The 12,871-nt window shown below is 39.1% G+C and overlaps 1 protein-coding gene across 6 annotated transcripts in view; it reads left to right on the top strand.

The window, feature by feature from the left end:
- The window catches only part of ldb2a (LIM domain binding 2a), an 88,473-nt gene extending 76,436 nt beyond the window's left edge, over window positions 1-12,037 (top strand). For 2 of the 6 annotated variants that reach the window (XM_061685831.1, XM_061685833.1), the window contains exons 6-9: window positions 361-484; window positions 2,526-2,579; window positions 3,908-4,044; window positions 9,489-12,037. In XM_061685831.1, the coding sequence (XP_061541815.1) occupies window positions 361-484; window positions 2,526-2,579; window positions 3,908-4,044; window positions 9,489-9,722 (549 nt within the window). In that variant the 3' untranslated portion in view covers window positions 9,723-12,037. Of the gene's footprint in view, window positions 1-360; window positions 485-2,525; window positions 2,582-3,897; window positions 4,045-9,488 lie in introns of all 6 variants that reach the window. The other 4 variants (XM_061685829.1, XM_061685832.1, XM_061685830.1 and 1 more) reach the window with 3 other exon arrangements.
- Window positions 12,038-12,871: the final 834 nt, after the last annotated feature.

Genomic DNA, 12,871 nt, shown 5'->3' with positions numbered 1-12,871 from the left:
ATTGATTCCTGCACATTTAAACATTCGATAAGAAAGTCTTTGAGGCGTAAACAGCTTAACAAATGCTGCACATATTAAAACAAAACTAAGAAAAATCGTCTTGCGCCATTAGGATGTGTGTTCTAACAGACTCCGAGTTGCTCTGGTGCACATGACAATAAACTTCTTTTCTCAGACGATTTCATAAACGCCCATAAAAGTCTGATTTACGGGGCAATTAACACATCAAGCGAGAAGAGCAGCAAAGCCTGCCTTTTTATGGATTTCTTTTAATGGGGGCAACGCTTAACGTGGCTCATTTGCATGTTCTTGTTTAATTTACGAGTATTTTTCTGTCTTTTACCCGTCCTTTCCGTGCAGTTGTGTGTCATCCTGGAGCCCATGCAGGAGCTCATGTCCCGACACAAGACGTACAACCTCAGCCCGCGCGACTGTCTCAAGACATGCCTGTTCCAAAAGTGGCAGAGAATGGTGGCGCCGCCAGGTAAGCGGAACCCCGTACTCTTAAAGGACACCCCCCCCCCCCACACACACACACAGTGTGGCAGGACCGCAGATGTGCTTCATGGAGATAAACATCAAGAAAAGCACTGCTTGACAATGAAAAATAATCTTTAAATCCACCATTTGAATGTCCTGCAGCAGACAGAGTAAAACATATATATATATTTCATACTTTTCCTACTAATAACGGTCTCGTCAAGTGAATTTGACTTATATGGCGTCAGTTCACAACAGAAGTTATCGCTCTTTAGATTGAGGGGAGGGATATAGTATTTTATTACAAATGTGCGTTTGTGATTTGTTTTGTAGTTTACAATTTCATGACTTTATGATTTTATTATTTTATTTGCATATGTATGCCAAGAATATCATTGTTATTATTGTATGAGTTTGTTTTATTATTTTTGGATTTTACAATTTACATTTTTTTGATTTTATTATTTTGTATTTGTATTTGCATATGGGTATTTATAACAATTCCTTGTTGTGACTTATTTTATTTGAGGTAAAGGAATATTATTATATATTTTATTTATTTACATTTTTTGTGTTATACTGATTTTTTAAATAGTAATTTTAGTTAATAACGTACATTATTAGAAGATAAATAATAGCTTCATTATTATTATTATTTTAAATTGTTATATTATTATTATTAGTATTATTACTCATTGCTATCCGGTATTTTTAAATAATACTATTAGGTAATACAAATAAACTATTTGTAAATAAATAGTAGATTTATTTGATGATATTTTATAATAAAATAATTTGTTTATAATAATAATAATTATTATTATCCATTGTTTCTTATTGCAATTATTATGTGTTTTTCACATTTACTTTTTTCATTACTCAGTACAATGCTCTAAACACACAAAAAAAGTACTAAAAAGTCAAACTCTAAAAACTAATTACAGATTTTAAAACTGAAAATTTACACCGAAAGCTTCCATATTGGTGCTTCCCCTCCCTTTTCTCCCTCTTTGCTTTCCTGCCATTCTTCTCCAACCCTCTCCCGCCAGGAAGGAAGCATCCACAGGATTTGCACCCCATGATAATTTATTTTTTTTTTCTTCCTCATTATTTATTTTATTTTTTTTTTTCCGGGAGGGGAAACAGGAAGCGATTGCAGTGCGTCAGCGGCGCAGGAAAACCCCGTCCGATAACACAAATCTGTGACAATAGTTTTCCGAGGAGCACACGCATCTGTCAATGTCAACAATGCAAAGAGGAAAGATGCGGATAAGAAAAAAGTCAAGTACAGAACAAAAAAAGCGGTAAGGGTCACAATTGTGCCCGTAGGAAATAATGGAAGTGAACATAAAGAAAATAAAACCTGTATTTTACAAAAAAATATATACTATTATTTATATTTTTAATATATGTTATTATATTATCGAATATAATAATATACAATGATAATATTACTTATCATATTTATAGAGCACATAAATGAAGACATAATGTGATTTTATATTCATATCATGTGAATATAAATATGTTCATGTCATATTTTTTATACAATATCAAACTTATTATTTTTCTTATTTCATGTATTGTTATTATGTATTTATAGTAATATTATCATCATATATTACTAAGTGTAAAATGAATAAGATAACCAATGCAAAACAACAAGAAAAAAACAAACAGTGAGCTTAACTTTGATAACAAGTGAGGTTTTACTGCTGTGAATGTGAGTCCACTTAACCCACATAACTTTTACATTCTTAGCTGTCGTACTACAATTTAACCGCTGTTCATTTTAAAGCATAAACACAATCAAACGCTCAGTTTTAACTTTAATGGGGAGAAAGGTGATCGCTTGTCTTTTTTTTGGTTTGTTTTTTGTTTACCACTTTTAACTCATATAAGTGTCACAACGACAAGGTTTTGTTGAATGTTTGGATATTTGTGTTCACCTTCTTTGTGATCAACGTGCCTCACTCTCTTCACTGCTTTGAGTCAGCGCAGACAAAAAAAAAAAAAAAAAAACTCAACATCATTTTGGCTTTCAGCTGGACACCCGCAGAACTTCAAAACGGAAATATTCCCCACCAATCACAAAAAAGGTATCTTTTGTTCCCAGACGGACAAAAATCTTCCCGCCGAATGCCTTGACTCTTCTACATGTTCAAATAATGACTGCAATGGAACTTAATGCATGTTAGAATTCTCCTACAAGCTCGTGATGAAAGGCACAATAGATTAAAAGCAGATTGAAGCATGAATGTGACCTGTGCCTCACATCAGTGGCCCTGATTAAAAAAAATAATAATAAAAACTTGCATGCTCGATTCACGGTATTTATGTGAAATTTAACTCTGAAAACAAACCATATGTCATTAAAACTAGTCTTATTTATAGTTTTTTTAAAATTATTAGTAATTCAAACGTACTCTTTGGTATACATACTTTTATCACCCAGTTCTACTTATCTTCATTTTATAATGTTATAATTTGCATAATTTTTTGTATTTGCTATTAGAATATTTCCCAAAAATTATAAACAAAATTTTAGGGTTTTTATGACTTAATGTAGTTTGTAATATATTTTTAAATATTTTTTCCAATAACTTTAATTTTTTTTCATGACTAAAATTCTTAATATTGTTAGTGTTAATTTATTTTCATAATGAAATAAGAATTCTGTCTCGTTTTAAATATTGACACATAATTTCATTATGAATAATCAACCAAATATTGAATGTATAAATATGTTTAATAAATGCATAAATTGTTTCTTTTATGAATGTTTTATTTTATTTTTTTACAGTCAATCAACTAGACATTTATTGAGATGAATGAATAAAAGATCAATTGAGAAGGAATTATAATGAATAGATTTTGATTAACCAATTTTGGGGGAAATTGGCTGAATTCATGAAAAATAATAGTTTAATAATAAAATATGATTAATGCTCCTTTTTAATGTTCTTATTTAAAATTAAATACAAACAAAATGACATTTATATGTAAAATTGTTTATTTTATCCATAATTTGTATTTTATTATGTACAAAAAATAAATTAACCTAATACTTAATGAGATATATTTTCAATGAATCAATTTAATTAGAAATTGTAAATGCAACATTAAATACCTTATTTTAATTATAAAATAAAAATCCATGCTAATCTCATTTTATAATTGATTTAATTATAATTAATGAAAGTATATGTATGTGTACAATTATTTTGGACTCTTTTTTTTTTTTTTTTTTTTTTTTTTCATTTTATTAGTTACAATAAATAAACCCCTGCCACAGAGAGCTTCCGCTACTAGTGCATTCATAGATTGACGCTTCTGCATGTGCCCGGCCGCCGTCTCCTTTGTGCCCGACTGTATGCGTTATGTCCCTGGCATGGCCTCTGTTTTGTCTTTGCTGGTCGCGCCAAAGCTGAGCCTGCCCGACAGACCACCACCAAGCGGAGGAAACGGAAGAACTCGGCCAGCAGCGCCAGCAGCAGCGTAGGCGCCGCCGCCGGCAAGAAGCGCAGCCCCGCCACCAACTTCAGCCTCTCCAGTCAGGTACCTGTAAGCATCGGCTCCATCCTGGTTTGACTCCCTTTAAGTGCTTTTTTTTTTTTTTTTTTCCATAGGAACGCTAACAAAATGTTACCAAAGAAGTTTTGTATGCATTACCTGGCAATTGTGTTAACCAGTGTTTCCAAACCTTGTGTTCCAGACACAACCTAATAGAAAAGAATCTATGAAGTACCGACCGTATATTTATTTTAAATATATATATATATATATATATATATATATATATATATATATATATATATATATATAATTTTATTAAAGCGCTAGTCATAGTACCAAAACAAAATTTGCATGGTGTAGGTATTATTTTCATCACATTCTACACTGTAGTATCTGTGACTTGAATGAATGTGTGTCGCTTTAAAAGGCGGGGCCTGGCCTGTTGAGTGACGTAGAGTTGGTAGTTGCTGGCTCAGGATCGCGCTGGCTGTTAAGTGACTAACCATTTGCCACGTTAAGTTTACTCAGCATAAATCGTGGCCATCGGCAGCTCGTGAATGAATGCGCTAATTGCCAGTCAGTCAGTAGTGCCACTAGCCACCCCAAAAGATGGATTTGGTTATTGTGTTAAAGTCCTTTGATTTTTCTGTATGTTGCCCTTGAAAGAAAAAGTAATGTAATAAAATATAATACACAAATACTCACAGGCATGTATTCTTTATCCTCTGCAAAAAAACAACTAACATTACTGCAGCTTACTGAAAGAGGATTTGAGTTACGAGCGTGGTCATGGAACAAATTAAACGTGTATCTCAAAGCAGCACTGTACTTTGACAAACTACTAAACGAGCCCCAATCGGAAGCAGCGATCCAAGACAAAAGTGTGAAAGGGCTTCACAGGTTCCGCACTCTTGTGTTCCCAACTCACAGCCGACTAAATATAGATTGACGGTGAAAACTTTTCCCAGCAAAGTTGAACCTCCAAAACAAATCTTTTTTTTTGGTCTTTTTTCTGTCTCTCTAAGTGCTGCTGCTCGCTGTACGAGAGGTGGAGAGAAAAAAAAACACACACACACACACAAACGTATTCCGTCTGTCTCCCACACACTGTGTCCTCGTTTGCTTTCGCTGCCGTGTCTGTCTGTGCCACGCTTTGCTGTCTCGTCATTTTGTCGCGTTTGTTGCCCTCGTCGCTCTCTCCCACTCTCACAGGCGTCACGCACACGCGCAACCGCGCACATACATACACACCAGGCCTGCAATTGTTTTCTCTCGAACAGGCAGCCTGGATTGGTGCCAGCTCTCATTATTGCATGTGTGTACCCCCCAATCCCATCTACTGCCCACCCAACACACACACATTCACACTCCTCTTGAACGCCGGCAGTGAGGATGCTAACACGCTGGATACATATGTTGCACACCTGCTGTCTTTGTCTGAGAAGTTGTTGAGTTTTTTTGGTGTGTGTGTGTGTGTGTGTGTCTGAGCGCGAGCCTACGTGAGCCCAATGACAACAAGCAGTGGACCCTCGCCAAGGGAGGAGCGTGGGGGGTTCTGCTTGCGGTGGTGGTGGGTGGGAGGAGATGGGGTGGTGAACAACCGCTGGAGGAGAAAATGTGTGTGTGTGTGTGTGTGTGTGCGCGTGTGCGTGTTGAGGATTGGGTGCCTACAGTGTGCAACAGTGATCTCTAGTGGCCAAGTGGGGATTGAATAATATTATAAGACGCACCTCCAGCGCCTATTCACAAATTCACCTACAGTGGTGCCTTGTGATAGGAGTTTATTTTTTTTTTAGTAATAGTCTCTCAAATCATCTTTCCCAGTTGACGTGAACGGAAATAAAAGTGTTTGTAATGGGTTTTTTTTTTTTATAAAAAAAATTGCAGTCTATAATATTGTAGTTTAGAAAAATGGTAAATAAAGTGCACTTATATAGCACTTCATCTACACCATGTGGTGCCCAAAGAGCTTTAAAAAGCCACCCATCTTAAAACATGGGCGGCGGCTGCCATGCAAGGCACTGCCAGGCCCATTGGGGTGAAATCAGGGTTCAGTGTCTTGCCCAAGGACACTTCAACGGCGGACAGTCAGAGCCAGTATTCAAACCAGCTACCCTTCAGTTAGTGGATGACCCACTTTACCAACTGAGTCACAGCCTTGTCAAAACATACAGTAATCAAAATAGCATTAGCTAACAGGGTTAGCTGCTGATAAGCGTCAATTTTTCTTGATTGCTTGGCGAAGTTATCAACGTGGTGGCGGTGGTTTTGTGTCGAGGGATGTGTCCACGCGCCACAGACGCACAGTGCAGTTTATGAAGTGCCGCCTGTACGGGTGAAAAACAGTATTGTTTACAGTATTGTCTTTACGGGCACTCAATTGTTTCCCCCAACACTCTGGGCTCTGCAGCCACAATAGTAACAACGCTCAGACTCAGACACTTGTCACTTCCATTTCCTGTTCTATGTTTATTGTCATTTTTCCTCTTATCAAAGGTTTGAGAAATTAAATTTAATTGCTATAAAAAATATGCTGATGAGGCACAAGGGACAATTGGCACGGGCCCATTCAAAAGCTCAGGTGCATTGCCGCTGCTAGCACCAAGGCTAACTCATAACGAGATGAGTAGTCAAGTAGGCAGCGGTAATTAGCGAGCAATTAACACACCGCCAAGTCTCGCACTCGCCACCAGCTGTTGTCATCAGAGGAGTTTTTGGCAGTGGGTGGGTGGGGGGTCCAGAGGAAGGTTGACGGGCCTCCTCACGAGAACAGATGGCGAATGAGGCGCACTTGTTGGCAATCAGCACGTTTTTGAGCTAATGACTTAATTAGCTATGCAAATGGGCAAATCAGTGTGGATATTGTCATTTAGTTGAAAAAGCTCACCTAAATTAATTAGCCCGATTAAGGCATAGCTGGGCAGAAAAACGGTCACTGGGGGGGGGCGAGGGGGGGGGGGGTGATTTTTTTTGAGAGGGACTTTGATAAATAAAGTGAGCAGCACAGTGGAAACGTGATTAGTACATCTGCCCCGTAGATCTGAGGTTTGGGGTTCGAATTTCGGCTACGGCCTTCCTTTGTGGAGTTTCCACTTTCTCCTGCGGGTATTCTGGCTTCCTCACATTTCAACTCATACTTGTGCGGTTCATTGAACGCTTCATCGTCCATCGGTGTGAATGTGAGCGCGAATGGTTGTTTGTTTATGTCGTCGCTCTCAGGCGCCGTCATCGCATCTCCAAAATGACAAAAAAAAAAAAAAAAAAAAATCTTGCTTGAGCTACCAACACCGCATCATTCAAGCACAGGTGTCAAACTCAGGGCCCGGGTGCCAGATCCGGCCCGCCACATCATTTTATGTGCCCCGCGAAAGCGAATCATGGACATCAACTTCCATGATTCCTACTAAAATCTGAACCAAAAATTTAAAATTTTCATACATCGCAAGCATTATTTTGTTACTAAACCCTTTTTTACAGTAACTCGTTTGAACGAACAATTATCCTTGACTTCTGATTTAAAAACTAGCTAGCCATCAATTTGTTGTGCGAATGTAATAATATGATGAAGCAATTCAACATTTATATGACTTTGGCGCCATCTTGTGGCACATTTATATGTTGAATTGCTTCAACGCCACACAGGCAGGGCCGCGATTTGAACCACGGTCCTCAGAACTGTGAGGCAGATGTGCTAACCAGTCGCCCACCGAGCCGCGACTAGTAGTATTGATTTGATTTTTAAAAAAATATGAAATTCACCAAATTTGGACACGTGGTTTCCACCCAACAGCGGCGATACGTGCCCTGTGATTGGCCGGCGACCCGTCCAGGGTGTACGTTGCATCTCTCCCAAAGTCAGACCCTAATGAGAATAAGCAGTATCGAAGATGGATCATCTTTTCTTTTTCTTTTTTTTATAAAAGTGTGAGTGTGTGCGAATATGCATTCAGGTTATCTGCCTCTGTTTGTGTTGTTATGATATGATTGCAATGGTAAGCATATCTTGCATTGTGTACATGTTTGTGTTATGCACTGTATGTGTGTGCGTGTGTGTGTGTGTGTGTGTGTGTAGCTGAACGGGCCAGACGGCGTTGACACACATGACCACTGAAGCGTGCGCTCCATTTAGCGGCGCCGCTTCCACCCAGGTTTCAGTGGGGGGCCTTGTTTGGTCCTGTTTTTCGGCATCTTAAAATGCTTTTCATGGAATAAAATTTTAAAGGGTACGTATTATGGATAATTGACTTTTTAATTGGTTGCATACAAATAGTTAGAACTCTCCAGGGTCTTCTTATCCATCAAGTGTGAACGTAAACAACCAAGTAAATCTTAATTACTGCTGTTTCTCATCTTTTTTGTATTTAACACAGAGCTGTGATTTCGAACTGGGTGTTTGTCATTCAAAAACAGCCTAGTTGGCGAGGCTGGCATAATCCAATTTTTATTAACGTATGGTGTATGTCCCACAAACCTTTGCAACAGCAGGAACAAATAATCCAGCCTAGGTTGCTGGTTTTCAACAATAACAATGTTTTATATTTAATACAGAGTTGTGATTCCATGTGGTGTTTGTCATTGAAAGAGTCTAACAGGCATAAATAGTTTTGGGGTTTTTTTTGGCCCGTGAGGCAAAAAATGTTTGTGCCCCACGAATTCTGCCTGCTAGCAAGTTACCACGTGTTGTGACCAGGGGGAAAAAAAAAAATATATATATATATATATATATTTCTGAACTATCCGTCCTACCAGATCCAGCAGATAGTGCTGTTGTTCTGCTTGGGGCACAGATGTGTGGCCAACGAATCCTGCAAAGTAACAAGTAGCTATCAGCAGAAATATTTTTTGAAAAAGTTGAACAATGGTGCATAAACAGGTTAATTGTACATTCTGCCATCTAATGGAAGAGCATTTAATTGTTCTGTCTGCCACTATACGGTAGGGCTGGGCGATTAATCGAAATGTATTTGTGATTTCGATTTTGGCTTCTCACGATCATAAAAATATATAACAATATAACAATACTCACGCGCATTATATACTTCCTAATTTGTGAAAAACGAGTTCAATAAAGTTTACTGCAACTTTCTTCTTCTTCCTCCCCGACAGGTCTTAGTCTTGTAGTTGAGATGTATCACGTCAACATACTTCCTTGACACCAATTACTACTTTCCTAAGCGCAAGGACCTTGGCGCCATCTTGTGGCATTTTAGGCCGTTACAAAAAGCGCACCAAAAATGTGAAAAGGTGAATTTTTTAGCAAATAGCTACAGATTAGGATCCACGTGCGAAAAATGTGAATAGGTGAATTTGTCAATAGCGAACCACAAATGGGCGGAGATTCACTGTACATTATTAGATTGAAAAAACGCCTGATGATCTCTGATGATTGGCACAATGGTTGGGAATCACCGGTCGAAGTGATTAAGTGATGTTAATAGGATGCACACAAAACGGAACAAGCTCATTCTCGCTCGTCTTTCCATCTTCGCCAGGACGTGATGGTGGTGGGCGAGCCCACGCTGATGGGCGGCGAGTTCGGCGACGAGGACGAGCGCCTGATCACCCGTCTGGAGAACACGCAGTACGACGCCACCAACGGCCTGGACGACGAGGACGACTTCACCAGCTCGCCGGCGCTGACCAACAACGGGCCGTGGAACGGCAAGGCGCCCAACGGCGGGCCTGACGGCAAAGCAGAAAACGCGGCGTCGCAGGCTTCGCAGTAGGAGCGGCGTATAGGGAACAAAGCAATAGCCACACAAGCTGGACATTTTCAAAATGTATGTAAATGTACAAAATACAAATTGCAAGGTGTGGACTTCTTTTTGGGCAAGAAAAGCTTTCGGTGGACTATCGCCGCTGTGACTGGTGGACGTGGGTCACATGACACCACACAGCAGAGCGGCAAGAAGGCATTTTGTTGTTTTTGAAAGCACCAGCTGATGTTGTTTGAGGCCACCGCATAGTCAGTCGTTCTCGTTGTTTTCTGTTTCAAATTAGCGGGAAATAACAGTCCCTTTGTTTTGGCTTTTAGGCAGCGCGGTGAATGAGTGGCTAACACATCCGCCTCACACATCAGAGGTTTGGGTTCAAATCTCAGATCTCGGCTTCCTCACGCATCCCAAAAAAATGCATGTTAGGTTAAGACTCTAAATTGACCATAGGTTTGAATGTGAATGGCTGTGTCTATATGTGCCCTGCGATTGGCCGGGGACCAATCCAGGGTGTACCCCGCCTCTTGCCCAATGTCAGCTGGGATAGGCTCCTACTCACTCTCTGACCCTCATGAGGATAAAAAGTATAGAAAATGGATATTTTGGTTCCCCCCCACTCGTTACCACCATTTTATACAAAAGGCTGTGTGACTTTCTCTTCAAAAGATTGGACTTTTCTCCCTTTAATACTCCCAAACTGCATGATTTTTATAGGGTTATTATTTTGGGGGTTAATTTGATATATGTGCTTTATTTAAAAAAAAAAAATCCCCAAAAAAACACAACAATCTGCTTGTCCTCTATCAGTTTGGGAAGGTTTGTAAATAGAAGTCCGGTTTATTTTGTCTATTAGCCACAGGGAAGCAGTTTCTTTACAGCAGCTGTTTTGTTTTCCACACAAGGTTCCAAATTTCTCAAGGGGGGTCCTAAATGTGCAAACCACCCCCCACCCCCCGACCTCGTTTAGCTAGTGCACAGCCAAAGCCACAATACAACACGGTCGCATTTCTTGTGTATTTGGTGACGTATATGAAAACGAAGCCACCCTGTAGAAGTGCTGCGCCGTCCCTTTAATTGTGTTCACGAGACTGCAAAAGTCAGGATTTTTCTGTATTTTTTTGCCCTGTGCCAATGTTCTGCAAAAACAGCACCGACACGGTGTTTGGCGGTAGTATCAGAGCCGTAACAGAGACAGGAATGGGTTTCCGCAATGTCAGGAAAACTTCAAACGCTCACTTCTCTGTCCGACTTGTGTTAAAAGCAATTGTTGCTGTCTGACAAGCATTTTTTTTTGTACATCACACCATTTTTCCAAAGGTGGAAAAATGATGGTTCTTCTTTTAAGAAACTTGGAGGGATCTCTGTGTGAAAAAGTGAAGCTAACCTTGTGAACCAGTAGCCCCTTTCACACAGCCTCCCAAAAGTGTAATTTTTCCTTTTTTTCCCTGTGTCTGTTCTGTAAAAACAGAAGAACAATGTAATGACATTAAAATAGCATTTTTTTGCCATCATTGTGGGTAAAAACAGGGCCGCAACAGAGACGTGACAACAGCTGTGTCTGAAGGAATTTTGGGCACACGGCAATATCCCGCCTTTGCTGGGTTTTGTGTAAAAGGCAAAAGCAGATCTATTACGGCTGTGATCTCTGCCGTCAGCGGTAGTAACAGATCTGTATCAGTGGCAGGATAGTGCCGAATGCTGTGTCACCGCGTGAAACCCGCCTTTGCTGCATTCTGTGTGAAAAGGCAAATGCAGATGTGTAATGGCACATATCGTTAGGGGACCTGCGGCAATTTCCGGCACTGTCTGAACACCAAAGGTGGGTAAATGTGGAGTAATCTGTTGAGGCTCCGATGCTGAAAGTCTGCAGGATCTCTGCGTGAACAAGATGACAATGAAGCCCCTTTCACACTGCCTGCCAAAAGCGGGATTTTTACAGCCTTTTACCTGTCCCGCTGTTGTTACGGCACCAAAGCCCAACAGGGGAGAAACTTGACAGATCGCAGGATGCCGCATATTGCATATATTTCGCAACTGCGACATTGATATCGCGTTGTTGTTACAGTTCCGATTCAGCTGTTTCGCAGGCTCTCCATGTGAATGGAGGCTTTTTGGTTGAACTTTCCCTGAGAAGACAAAAGGGCACACCTCTTCACTGCTTATTTATTCGAGCTTTTTTTTTTTTTAAGGAACCAAAACACACACATTTCTGAATATGTTTGAGGCTAGTGTTATTAGACACCGTTTGTACATTATATAGCAGAGGTGTTCTGTGTCATATCTGATGTCTGGTATGTATGCTTTACCATTAACTTGTGCCAATAAAACCGTGCTTACAAATAACATGGAGGGCGACTCCTTTAAAACGAATAAAGATGTTAAATAAGGTGGAAAATCAACTAGCAACTTAATTGAAAAGGATTTGCCTGCAGATTATGTTAATTAGCATCATTTTTGGGATAGGTTTATGGCTTTCAAATGTTTCTTTTTATTTTTTTGTGGAGGTGAGGGGCGGCTACTTTCTAGCTTTTAAAATGTGGTAATTGGGGACGATGCCAGAATGAGAAACCAATATGGGAGTAAATTTAAGATTCCAATCACTGGATTAATAAAGGGCAAAAAAATAAATAAGGGTATTTTCACATTTCAATGGGAATAAGCTCCTATGCCATAAAACGTGGATTCTTCTGGACTGAGTTCTGTTGTTTGGTAGAATAGACTTTGCAAGGCGACTCGGTGGATCTTTAGCGACACCAAGTAGTTCTTGTAGGGTACTGCAACATCATTCTCATTGCATACATACATTTTTACTTGCATAATAATGCTGTGAAAATAATTTAACAAGAACAAGTATACACATAATCTTTTTATGGAAGAAATTATTGTGTAGAATTTCTGTACAGACATATGTAAAAGTCAAAAAACATTTCTTTTTTTCTCACTTTATATGATTTTTAAAAAAAAAAAGGGGGGAAAAAAATAGTGGCGGAATTCAAGAAAAAATATACTTTTAAATATTTAAAAATTAAAACAAATTTCAGAAGATGATCACAGGGACAATCAATAAATCTTTATAACATTATCAAATACATAGTAAAATTAATAAATATTTTTTATTTTTTAATTTATAATCAAAAACGACTTTTTCTAACACCTAACTT

This window comes from Phycodurus eques, chromosome 9 (genome assembly GCF_024500275.1).
Source record: "Phycodurus eques isolate BA_2022a chromosome 9, UOR_Pequ_1.1, whole genome shotgun sequence".
NCBI classification, from domain to species: domain Eukaryota; kingdom Metazoa; phylum Chordata; class Actinopteri; order Syngnathiformes; family Syngnathidae; genus Phycodurus; species Phycodurus eques.
The sequence above is the reverse complement of the archived record's forward strand: the minus strand, read 5'-3'. Positions and strand labels throughout refer to the sequence as shown.